Consider the following 12,712-nt stretch of genomic DNA (forward strand, 5'->3'; position numbering starts at 1 on the left):
ACAAGAATGAACTGTCAGTTGCTGAAAAAAGTTTTATTTCCAGTTATTATGAATTCAAAGTAATATTACATCACTGTGTATGTAATCATTTTTGGCAGACGACCAGGTTACTGAAATACATATTTCAACTCATACTTTCAAGTCACAATTTGTGAAATACAATACAGCATTGTCTTCTCTGTAAGTGGTAGACAACAAACCACTGAATGTAACGACATAGATATAAAAAGATTTTTGTTTAAATATAACAAAAGATATTTAAATCTTCAGTCGATTTACAGAGGAAGAACAGAAGCGTGTAAATCAACTGCACAGGATTTTGGTTTTGCTCTGTATTTATTTCTAATCATTTCTCCCGGTAAATATTTTGGTCAGAATGAGCAAATACAGCTACTTCAGAGGTTGCACTTCACGACAGAGCCAGTTGTCTCCTAATCCTGTAGCCTCAATGGAAAAGATGCCCTTACATTAATATAAGATGTAGCTTCCCTCAGTCATGTACCTTCAATGCACAGTGAACAGGTGCATCCTCCAGTTTTTCTGTGTACCCACATTCGGAGGACCGTTCGTTTAAAAACCGACACACTCCAAGGAATACCTGAAATCACCTGAAATACAGCCATATGCTGCATTTTTCTTGATATGGTATTATCAAACTTTGATGAAAGGCACCATTTAAAAAATCCCTTATAGTTACAAACACATTTTCGCTCCCTGGCGAAACAGCTGCTACCCTGGCCCCCATCCACCCTGTGGCATATTGCCTCCAGCTCTTCTTAGACTTTAAGGAGGGGGTGGGGCAAGACTAATTTTTCAGGAGTTTTTCTGCTTCCACCTCATCCAGGATGAAGGGACAAGTGATCGCCTTGTCTTTCAGCAGCTGTTCCAGTCCCTAGGGGGCGACAGAGAACACAAGGAATCAGAGCAGTGATGTATATTTTGTGTTAACCACCCCCATTTAAACCCACCTGGCTCTTTATAAAGCTGAACCAGTTTTCAGCAGTCTCTGTAAAGCTGAATTTCTTTTTTTATGTCAATCATTGTAGAAAAGACACACATACACACACTGACACACACAAGCTGAGTTGGCCTCTCTGGACAAGAGCACATGCTAAATGTCTGAACATAATGTAACTATACTACAGGAACTACAGCAAACAATTGAACAGCTAGTCAGTATTCACATTAAATTAATGTTTCCACAGGTTATCCATTTATTAAGCTCAGTCTTTGCTAAAGTTCAATAGCACTGATGCACCGGCAAAGCCTAAAAGTCGCAATCCCCACACTTAAGCTCTTTGTTACATACAGTATACAATGCTGTATGTAACAAAGCCCTTTACCTACATAATGCAATGCATACAACCTTCATCCACACATGCACTCAAAACACACATTAACTACGTATGAATTGCAAACACTGTTTGCACGTATGCAACGCAAACACACTTTATTTAAAAAAAGCTGCATTTGCACTGAAAACACACCCCGCCTCCACATGCAATGCACACGCGCTCATCAGAATAATCTGTGAATTAGAGCCTGCAGTCACGTGCTCCCTCTGCTTCGATGGCTGCTGCTGCTGCTCCAGCTAACCACTGGGATCTGTGCGCTCTTTCACAGCCTAATGTGGGATACGGTTTGTATATATATGTACAGTGAGCTCCATAATGTTTGGGACAAAGACTTTTCTTTCTCTTGATTTGGCTCTGTACTCCAAATTTTTTTGGTTTAAGATTAAAATACCCTTTAATAAAAGCTGAGGAGAATGTGCACTTTAGCCACATTAGATTTGTTTGATTACAAATCTGAAATTGTGGAGTACAGAGCCAAATTTTTTTTTAAAAGTCTTTGTCCCAAACATTATGGAGCTCACTGTGTGTATATGTGTGTTTGTGTGACTATGTGTGTGTGTGTGTTTTTTCTTTTTTTTTTGCAGGCGTTTTTATCCAAAGCAACATACAGTAATTTTTTTGTAAGCGCAATGCTCCACCAACCATAGGCCTACTCTTGCTTATTAGCTGAATGGCACCGTGCCCCTAACAGTGCAAGTGAAGAACTCAAATAAGTAGTATGTTTGGGCTGCCTTCCATTCAGGTTTTCATGTGGCACTAATGTCAGCGACTGGCCTGACAAACTGGTGATGAGACACTCTTAGCACTTTCTCTCCCTTTTGGCTGAGGGCCCAAAGTGGCATAGCAGCTACACTGAAAGAATTACTGCCTCTGTTCTACTGCAGGATAAGGCTGTAAATGGGCCTGGTCATTTACGGTGTGAGCCTCAGCGTTGTAATAAAAAAACTTTCAGAGAGGACTTTTCAGGCCACATGTTCAAAATGCCCCAAATGGTTACCTCTCCAACCCCCCCCTCCTCTCACCTCTCCAAAGTAGGAGACGAGTGGAGAGATCTCACAGACCACAGGTGGGTCTTCATCCTGAGAAGTCCTGCTGAACAGGGAATCAGTAGTTAGAACAAAAATTTTTACACATTTTTTAAAAAAACCAACAGCCAGAAAAAGACCAATTAAAGAACACACCAGAAGCCTCATTCATAAAATCCTTAGAATTCATCCTAAATGTGAGCATACAATCTTTTCATGCGTAGCAGCTCAATGAGATATCTAGCTGTTGAGTGCTTTCTTTTTGTTAGAGTGAAAACCTACAGGACGGTAAATCTCCAGGGTTGGTTACCACTGTCATAGAGTGAATCTAGGTTCATGCACAAACTCTTGGCCTCTCACCAGGGTTCAGGGGGTAAGGGCGCCCCCTGGTGGTCCAGGAAGGTGGCTCCGGCGGCCAGTGCCCAGCGGTAATGCTGGGCCAGGAGGGAGCGCCTCGCAGTGGTGGGTGTATCCAGGGCTGCCCCATCCGCGTTCTTCAGGGGCGAAAATTCCTCCTCGCGTGGAACCTCAAAGACCACAAACTTCCTGCACACACACATGCATAAACACAAATAAATACACACCTGCACATGCACACACACATGCACAAACACTAATACATGCACACACATGCATGGAGCACGAAACAGGCGAGAAGCGATACTACCATACCAGCACAGTGTTCACAGGCAGTCGCACGCACGCGCACACACACACACTTACAACTGTTAGATGAGGCGAGATAAGGTCTTAGAGGAAGACTCACTTGGAGAATTGGAATACGTCAAAGACGTATTTCTCCATCTTGATTCCATTGGGTTTGCTGGGTTTCACCAGGTTTCCTTCTTCATCCATGAAGGGAACCTTCTTCAGCGCCACATGCTGCTTCAGCTCCCCCTGAAAGTGCCTGACAGGAGCCGGCCAACCATAATCAAACCCTGAGAATCTTCACTGCTAACTTGCATCCGGCCAACCAGTAATCAACCCCGAGAGAACCTTACTGCTAACTTAACTTAGTGGATAACTTCTATGGTCAAACATAAAACCACCCTGGGGTGAATGTGCAGATGTCTCTAAGTGCAGTTTTACTGTAAGCACATGTGATTCGAAGTGCAGTTGCATGTGCAGGTGATTCAAAGCTCAGTTGCATGTACAGGTGATTCAAAGTTCAGTTGCATATGCAGGTAATTTGAAGCGCAGTTGAATGTGGAAGTGTTTCTAAGTGCATTTGTGTGCACATGTTGCATAGCTGGATGCCCACTCACTGTGTGACGCTCCTCAGGAAGTCCCGGGTGAAGAAGTGGTTGCAGATGTTTCCAGCGCTGTAGACCAACTCGCCGGCCGCGCCGCGCAGTTTGGCCGTTTCTGGAAGGACCTCGCTGTACTCCACCACCTGGTACACCCCACCCACTTGGCAAACAACACCCACTGGCTCCTCCGGATACGCCTTTTCCACAACCTGCCCCGCCCACAGACCAGAGGGGACAGAGGTATAGTCCAGACATTGACACATACATGTATGCACGCACAAACACCCACCCACACACCTTGGCACTGACTCAATCAATCAATCAATCAATCAATCAAACACACACACACATATATATATATATATATATCACCTTGGCACTGACTCAAATACACACACACAGGTAAACACACACACACGCACACACACGCACACCTTGGCACTAGCTCAAACACACATACAAACACACACACCTTGGCACGGACTCAAATACACACACACCTTGGCACCACAGTCTGCTCCTTTCCTCACACAGAAGCCAATGAAGACGGGGTCGGCCATTTTGACCAGGATGTTGTCGACGCAGTACACATGCAGATACTCCACCCCCCTCTTCTCCATGTCCTCCAGGACCTGGTTATCCACCAGCGCACGGTAGAGACCTCCATTTCCATCTGAGGTGCACACAGTCACAGACAAAGACTCCTTACACTCACCAGATGCTCAACTCCCATGCTCCTTCAGCCATCCCGGATCCTTAAGCTACAGGAGGGTCTGGTGCGATGTGACAGTACATGATGTCCAGTCACAGTACTGTACATCACAGTACCATATTAGGTACTGTGAATTTTAGAAAAAAATGCAAAATATTGTGGAATGCTTTGGCTTGAACAGTAGGGAACTTTTTTAAAACTAGGGTCTTTCGATAAAAAAAAGTATGCTGCTGACAAAACAGTTTATTTTTAGGAATTTTAATTATCGAGTGCGACTGAAATCTGAAACTAGACTGATTTTGGCCTATATATTGTGTAATAATGCAGATTGGCAAATAGGAGTAATATGCAAACTCACTGACTTATGTCTGTCTTAATGAAATGTTGCATTATTTTGACCAACAGATAGAGGCCTATCCAAAGACTGCAAAGACTGTAGTTTCTGTAATCCTGATCTTGAGGTATCTGGATCAGAATGATTCTGTTGAAACTTCTTTGACACATTGGGACCAAAGCTACAAGATATATTTAAACTGAACTAGCCAAAAAAAAAGGAATTTCAAAATCTGGATCGTTGTGATCTGGATTTAAAGTTTTGAAATACTGGCCCATGGGGACCAGCAGCACTGCCTCTGACCTGGCGCCATGGCGATCTTTCCCTTCTGCTCCAGAAGCAGCTTTCCGTCAAACCCCACGGCCGGGACCATCCTCTGCTCAAACATCACCACATTGCCCGGGTCCAGGCCAAAATGGTGGTTCTCCCTGAAGAACTTCTCTGTGGGGTCCAGGGTGAATTCGCTGGTCATTATGTACCTGTGGGACAGGGGAGGGGGACAAGTGTGCTCCAATGTCATGGCAACAGGTAATCCCAGAAAGAGGCAACCTGCATCCTCAAAAGTTTTAACTAAGACACCAAATCAAACACTTGCTCTTAAATTTCAGCATAAATCACTGCAAAACGTGCAGTGAAAAATCTATGTTTCTCTTACATACTCAAATCAGGTTCAAGTTACACAAAAACGTCAACCTACATTATAATCCCACACATTCAATTTGATAGAATGGGCGTCTCCATGTAATTACAAACATCTGGCAACACTGGGAGAGAAGAGCTTTGTAACTGTGGCTAATTTATTCGGTAGTTGGTCTGGCGCACTACAGTTTACCATAATCAGTAATTTATTTAACGCATGTACCGCCGCACCATGGCACTGTGCACTTTGAACCGTGTTTCCCAGCCGCCAGCTCCTGAACCTTCCGGATGCGCTCGGCCTGGATCTGGTACAGGGTCTTTTTGCTCGGCAGGCCCACGCTATACATCCCCTTCGGGTACGGCACACCGAGCCGAGTGCCCTGACCACCGGCCAGAAGCAACACAGCCACCTTGTTCCGAGAAATCTGCAAAATACCTGAGAGAGCCGCAGAGAAGAAACGTGCACCGTGATATATGGGAAAATCAATTTTGCGCATGATAGCTTGTTTGGGGCTGGCGAATACAAATTACAAATCTACAGCTTTGCAGCGACTATTTTGACGCTGTCAAGACATAAGTTAGAGCGAGAAGTTTCATGACGATTGCCAAATTCGGCGAATGTTACTTTAACCTCGCATTACAGGTAACTACGTTTAAATGTTAGTAGAGCACGTCTCCTGTTGCATGCGAGCTGAGCACTTAAAATGCGACTAGTAATTCTGATGAAATTTCGATCGCAGATAAACAGGCTACCGACAATATCTTACCTTCGTTTTCCCAGTCATCCAGAGTATTTTTGTCGCTCCTCTTAACGCCGCCAATGAACTCCGGCGGAACGGGCTCCATCTCCCGGTGCAGTCCATCCTGGAGACTCGTTTGTTGGCCGAAAGCTGCTTTGGTGGCGCCTCGGCAGTGATCCTCCAGTTCCTTAATGTTTAACTCTGACAATTCGCCCAGAAACCTGCTTTTCTCCAACTCGCTTAATTCAGGCCAAAACCTGAGAAGGTGGGACTGACCGACGACTTCCAATCGAGTCTTTGCTTCTTCGAACGTTATCATTTTTAGGCTGGTGGCTCACATGCAAGAAGTAGGCTAATCTGACAAAAGTTGAGTTGGCTATTTGGCTAATTGTAGCTTTTAACTCGTTTACTATGAAGTGAATAGGTTTCACTTGCCAGTACGCTATACGCTAAATAGCCTAAAACTCGATGCGAGTCAAGAGAAGGGGTCGTACGGTAAAGCCACTCTTACATGACGGCTTTGCTTTTATTTCTTTGGGCGGCGAGACGCAACTCGTGACTAGCGGAGTTCAGAGTGGATAGCGGCGAAACTGTCTTGTGATCAAACTGGGGGTAGCAAAGCAAATATTGGACCGCAGAACCGCAGCCCCACCCGGTACATATAACCAGCTGATTGTGCCTACAGAAAAAGGGATGTCACTCGGTTTTTTAGTCTGGATTTTGTGCGGAGACGATTATATAGCCTATCACAGAAGCACGAAGTAGCCTAGCCTATTGTGCTGACACACAAACTTCCCTTTTAATGTGGAGGTCATATGATTTGGGACTTTCGCACTTAGTGCAGAATTTTGTTCCCTACTGTAGGCTACTTCTAACTTAATATTTCCCCCAAAACGTTGCATGAGTAGCCTACCTTATCGTGAAACCCTTTTGGTATCCGTTCTCAGATTAGCCTATATAAAACACTGGCGACGGAGAGAACAAAGTTGTTATCTTAGATCCATTGTTTATCTTGCATTTCACACGACACGAATAGTTAGCATACTTTTAGCTTTACCTTTTTGAGAAGTCGCCAATAAAAAAAGCAACATAACGAGCATCCGGACGAGTCAGCAAGTCATAGGCTACTTGTGCTCTTTACTCGATGAATAGTATACTTAAATCAGTTGTGTGTCGTAGGCTACTGTAACCAAAAACAACAAAGGTTATTTTTCCGACAGCAGGAAATAACTATTCGAGGGGTTGTTCAGACCATAGACAAGGACAGGGGCAAAAATAATCTAGCCAAAATATCCCCACACCACTTTGTTTACTGTGTACATACCTAAAAATGTTCGTTGCGGAAGTAAGCGGAAAACTGGAACGTAAAACCGTAGTTAATTACGGAAAGGGAATACACACACAGCTCTCGGACGCAAGCAGGGGACGCTGTTAGCGTCCGAGGATCCACCTTAAATCGGTTGCGCTGTGCGATGTTCTTTCACGGTATTCCTTGCGAGTTTGCAAAACCTACGATGTGCTTCGAGAACTGAGCAATGACAGTGATGAGAAATGGAACGATGGTGGGAATGTGACAAAATATATATTTTTAAATGTGCCGTTTATTTCATGTATTTTTAAGGCTGCAGGCGGTATATACAAAATTGCTACATTTAAAAACATGCCTGCAGTAAGCCACTGAATTTGCATGTGGGCAGGGGTTTGACAAAAAGTGATGGAACTTGGTGTGTCTGTTGATAACTTCACCCTGAAGACAGGTCTAAAGAACTAACCCAATTAAACCACAGGATGGTGCTATGAAACGAAACATTTTTTAAATGGAAAAAATCACCTAAAATCAGTTTCTATGTAGACATTTGAAACTTGCTGCAGGAACTAAACACCTCATTATGAATATACCCATTTATGTTTCGGTCACTGCCAATTATGAGATGTTGACAGCAGCATACACAGCACACAGTCACTCTCTCTCTCTCGCTCTCTCCCTCTCTCTCTCTCTCTGACACACACACACACACACCGAATTTAACAAATGCTGTTGTGGTTTACACGGCTCAGCCTACAATCATTCTTTCAGCGTACAATACTTTTTGTGTATAGATGGATATGTACTGTACTATGTACTGTACTATGTAGCTTGCCTTACTTAAGGGTACAATGGTGGTGCCCAACCAAGAAATCAAATGATAGATTTCTTGCTACCTTGGGGTTGCAAGCCCAGTGCCCTAACAATTATGCCACACTGCTGCCCAAATAATGAATCAGTGAGTCCTCAATGAATCACGCCATTGAGTCTTCTGAGTCAGTGAGCTGAAGTAAATGCTCCAAATATAAAGTATGTGATATTTTGATGGCCTATAAAGTATTCTGATATGTTCGCAGGTCGCAGTTTCTAGTGGTCTGGAAAGACTGCATAGCCCAACACAACCTTAAAAAAAGTTACCAGGGGTCAAGGTTAAGGTGCTAGATGATGACGTTACAACGCTGCTGTTCCTATGTACAGAAGCAAGCGTGATAACTCATTTGATTCCCATAATGTGTATACATGCACACAAATAAAACAACAAATATTTGAACTAAGAATAACTTTATTTGACAGTTGTTCCCATATTGACATAAATACATCTGCATTACATTCATTACATAGCTCAAATGTAAGAGACAAAGTTTGCTTCAATAACCATTTTATTTTTTATTATTATTTTATAATTTTTTTTTGCATTGATCTTTGCGCCAAGACTCACTTGCAACATTCTCATTTAAAAATATATATATGTATAGCCTATCACTCTCTTCGGAACAGATATGTCATTGCTACACAAACAACTGAATTTCAAAGCATCAGCAAATGCGGATTATGATTTCCGAGTTAAAATATTCAGTTTACATCTTAGTTTTCCGGTGAAGTGGAATATGCTCTACACGTCACAGTTCATGTAAGCGTTAAGACAGGCAGCACAGCCGAACATTATTTCGACAGTAAGGCGTAATATTTTCAGACGGTTCTGAAATGTGGCATTCTACCTGGGAGCATGGCGCTACTGGCATAAGTCTTCGCAGCCAGTTCTAGGTTTAAAAAACGAATGCATTAACGTCTCCCCGCTTCTGATGCAGGTGCGCAAATATAGCACAGAAATGGAACGCCTCCAAATATTTGCTGTAGCCCATCACAAAGTATGAGTGCATACAAGTCATCCGTAATAAATACTTTACCGGCATCAAAAACAGAGAAGGGACAAGCTGGTGGAAAGTGGAATAACTAAACAAAACCTGAACGAGTAGCCAAAACAAGAACGCCAGACTGCAAGGACGTGGCGAGAACGGGGGCGCTATAGGAAAAAAAATCCAAGTGCAATTCCCTCGTGCATTCCCTTTTCCCCCTCTGAATTCTCCCTGAGAATAAAAGACCGAAGAGAAACACCCGAGCGACGCGCCCCCTTCCTCTGCATCTCCTGCCAGCCGAAGACACAAAGCAGTCCAACGTCTCGCACGAATTAAGGCAACAGCTGCGCTTCAGCCAAAGATTCTATAGACTACACTTCATTGTAAGATATATATACATATATACAGGATCTATAGAATCCGTGCTTCAAGTCAAGGGATCAGAGTCGTTTTTACCGAACTCCCTGTTTAAAAATTCCAGTACCGAACGCCCACGTGACCGGGGAAGCGTGGACAAAGATAGACCCTTTATCCTGACCGGACTAGACGAGGCGTAAAAGAAAACGATACAGCAAAGCCATACACATCAACTTGTCACTATACAAGCACCGTTAAAATGATGGCGAGAACTGACACGAGTGCGCAAATAATATTTCCAAGCACCTACAAAACAATGCATCATCAAATCCTGATCTATATGTATATTAAAAAAAATAAAAATAATAAATTCAAGTGTTGTCAAAGGAGATATATTTTAAAGTGCTTAAGAGTTAATCGTCGAGACATGTACATTTGGAAGAGATACATGGGTGTGCTATCCCAGTGTAGTGCTTTCGTCACGGGATCCCATATTTCTGTCCCGCCGCTAACCCATAAACGCCACCTCACCAAGACTTTGGAAAACAGTTATGCAAAAACGTTCACTTGAAAACGACTCATTCCAGAAGGGACCAGTTGCATAACGTATGTTACACTGAACTGAATCACGGATCATTTTTTTGTAACAAAGTCGAATGCTGCAAATATACTCTTTACATAGCCCATCTCATAATGAGGCCACCATAAAATAAATATCTGGTCAGCATACAAAAATAATTTAGAGTAGCACTTACAGAATAGCCCTCCCCATTTGTTCGAGATGACATTTTGACATTTTACACAGATAAGGCGTTTCTTCAGAATCGGAGTTAAATTAAAAACAGAATAAACGGAGGTGGAACATCCATCCGTTTAAACTAAATTTAAAATGGGAAAATAAAGCACTATTAACAAACGGGCGACTCCTTAAGCAGCCACAATGGAGATTTAGACTATGACGTAAAATGTTTCTCCAGTGCACAAATTAAAAAAATCTAAGAATTGTTAAAGTAGCATTGATGCTATTAAATAAAAAGTAATATCTTAATCCAGGATGAATTTGCCGCGCGCAAAACCGACAACCGAGGAGCCCTTGTCACATTACGGGTTGTTTTCGTTGCACGGACCAAGTTTCTTTGTAGAACCCGCAGCAGCTGGACAGACACTGCCCCCTGCTGGACTGCATGAGCACCCAAGTGTTTCCTGCTCCTGGAAGCCAGCGGCAGGCAGCTCAGGGCACCATCACTCCGCCGCCACGAGCGCAGCACAGCAGGCAGCCGAACACACGTCCGTGGTCCCTTAATGCTGCGTGACAGTCTACCCAAAGACCATCAGTACGGCCATTTGATAAAGCTGTTAGATTTATAGCTTGTGGAAAAGGGGGGGGGGGGGGGGGGGTGTTGAATGAATTACTCTGAAGTGCCTCTCTTAAACATTAAAACTAATGACAGTGATAAAAATAATAATTATAATAAAGTTAAATTAAATATTGGTGAGAGAAGCATTCGTCCCCTTGTCCCCGCCGACAGTCACAGCCAGAGACCAGTCTCAGGTTTTGTTCACTAGTGCACTCCTCTACCCCTTTGCTTCCCCCCGTTCAGCCATCACACATTCATAGAATGGGACGATTGTGCAAAAGTCCGCAGGCGTCTCAGCGGCGCCCTTAGATTGTCCCCCTCCCCCACCGACAGTCTTCAGTGTTTTTTTTTTGGTCACTGTGGAACCTCTCCTCCCCTCTCTACCCTCCTCACCGCGACTGCACCCCCAGGCTGGTTTTGAGGTGCTCGTAGACCACGTAGCTGATGCTGACAGCCGGGATGACCTTCATGAAGTTGGGGGCCAGGCCCCTGTAGAGCCCCGTGGGCCCCTCCGTTTGGACGATGTGCCTGAAGAGCCCCGACATGGTCATCTGGGGGCCCCCCTCCTGGGTGGCTACAGGGGGGCACAGATACAACAGGTCAGAATCCAGGTGGGGGCAGAGTTTTACTTTGATCACCATAGAGAGGGGGCGGAGTTCAGTGCATTATCAGGGTGGAGTTTAGGGTATTTTTACTGTTATTTAACTAGAGCCAGTGCTTATCTGGGGGAAAATAAAGTGATAGTAAAGAATTTAGGAAAGGAACTCCAGTGAAAATTCAAAACTAGCACAATTGTCAGAATACTTTAATTATTTCAAGGGACCAGGCCTAGGTGAACTCCAGGTGCTACAAGGTGCTCTTGAAGAATTAAACTGCAGCAGCCTAACATGAAAAATAACTCAAACTTAAGGCACTTTTGTGCAGAGAAAGAAGTTTCATTTCTTTTTACTTGTTGAATACGATTTTTTAACAATCGCACTATCTATTTAAACAGCTGGGTATTTGCGTGCGGTTAAGGTGGGCAGGGCTGTTTTGGCTACGTGCATTGAAACAGCAAAGGCAAACTCAATTTTCGCGCCGCAGCCAGAGAGCTCGCAGCGAGCGGCGGACGAACGGCGCCGCGCGAAAGGGGGCGGTGCGCGCGTGCGCCCCTCACCTTGGGCCTGCATGCGCGTGCGCACCAGGGCCAGCGGGTACGAGGCCAGCTGGCCGCAGGTGCTGGACGTGGTGCCGCAGGCCAGCAGCACGAACACGCCGGGGTCAGCGCTGTCCGTGGCGTACCGCTGCAGCCAGGCGTTCTTCAGCGTCTGGAGGAGGGGGGAGGGGGAGAGAGAGAGATTATGGCACCGCCATTTGGGCTCAAATTTGTGTGCACACCTCTTACACCTGTGACATCTACATGCACTTACACTGTTGTGTGTTTTTGTGTGTGTAGGATGTATGTGCGTGCATGTACCTCATACACAGCCAGGTCGATGCCCGCGTATGGGATGATGCCCAGCATGTTGGGGACGTAGCCCTTATAGAATGCTGCCATCCCCTCCTTCCTGAGGATGTGCCTGGCACAGTCCACGATGCCCCCGTACTGCCCCGTCCTCCGCAGGGCCAGGCGGGTCTTCAGAACCTGAGCAGGGAGAAAAGTCCCCGTGTGAAACCCAGCAGCGCACGCGCAAACGCACACGCGCAAACACATGCATGCAAACGCTCATTACATTACATTACAGGCATTTAGCAGACGCTCTTATCCAGAGCGACTTACACAACTTTTTACATAGCATTT

General features: G+C 44.6%; 2 protein-coding genes across 8 annotated transcripts in view; both read right to left on the bottom strand.

Moving 5' to 3' along the window:
* Positions 1 to 14: 14 nt before the first annotated feature.
* On the bottom strand, positions 15 to 7,474 carry uap1l1 (UDP-N-acetylglucosamine pyrophosphorylase 1, like 1). 2 transcript variants are annotated; one of them, XM_035391057.1, is made up of 9 exons: positions 6,083 to 7,474; positions 5,547 to 5,751; positions 4,980 to 5,155; positions 4,131 to 4,303; positions 3,646 to 3,839; positions 3,147 to 3,287; positions 2,741 to 2,926; positions 2,378 to 2,444; positions 15 to 892 (listed from the first exon to the last, which is right to left on the bottom strand). In XM_035391057.1, exons 1-9 carry the CDS (start codon positions 6,372 to 6,374, stop codon positions 806 to 808), a joined length of 1,521 nt encoding a protein of 506 aa, XP_035246948.1. In that variant the 5' UTR covers positions 6,375 to 7,474; the 3' UTR covers positions 15 to 805. The 2 variants fall into 2 exon arrangements, with proteins under 2 accessions (XP_035246948.1, XP_035246947.1); XM_035391056.1 differs by having other exon boundaries at positions 2,378 to 2,447.
* A 1,248-nt stretch (positions 7,475 to 8,722) lies between these two features.
* The window catches only part of slc25a25b (solute carrier family 25 member 25b), a 33,775-nt gene continuing 29,785 nt past the window's right edge, over positions 8,723 to 12,712 (bottom strand). For 4 of the 6 annotated variants that reach the window (XM_035391051.1, XM_035391052.1, XM_035391053.1 and 1 more), the window contains 3 exons: positions 12,389 to 12,556; positions 12,089 to 12,239; positions 11,322 to 11,506 (listed from right to left, as the gene is read on the bottom strand). In XM_035391051.1, coding sequence (XP_035246942.1) covers positions 11,322 to 11,506; positions 12,089 to 12,239; positions 12,389 to 12,556 — 504 coding nt within the window. Of the gene's footprint in view, positions 11,507 to 12,088; positions 12,240 to 12,388; positions 12,557 to 12,712 lie in introns of all 6 variants that reach the window. The other 2 variants (XM_035391050.1, XM_035391055.1) reach the window with 1 other exon arrangement.

Source organism: Anguilla anguilla, chromosome 14 (genome assembly GCF_013347855.1).
Source record: "Anguilla anguilla isolate fAngAng1 chromosome 14, fAngAng1.pri, whole genome shotgun sequence".
In the NCBI taxonomy this organism is placed as follows: Eukaryota; Metazoa; Chordata; class Actinopteri; order Anguilliformes; family Anguillidae; genus Anguilla; species Anguilla anguilla.

What these genes read in the sequence shown, in the direction of transcription:
- uap1l1 (XM_035391056.1), bottom strand. Translation starts at nt 6,374, where the DNA reads ATGATAACGTTCGAAGAAGCAAAGACTCGATTGGAAGTCGTCGGTCAG. An exon ending in AAAGATCGCCATGGCGCCAG is followed by an intron (nt 4,304 to 4,979) that starts GTCAGAGGCAGT and finishes TGTGCACCTCAG; the next exon opens with ATGGAAATGGAGGTCTCTAC. An exon ending in CCCTTACCCCCTGAACCCTG is followed by an intron (nt 2,448 to 2,740) that starts GTGAGAGGCCAA and finishes TTCCCTGTTCAG; the next exon opens with CAGGACTTCTCAGGATGAAG.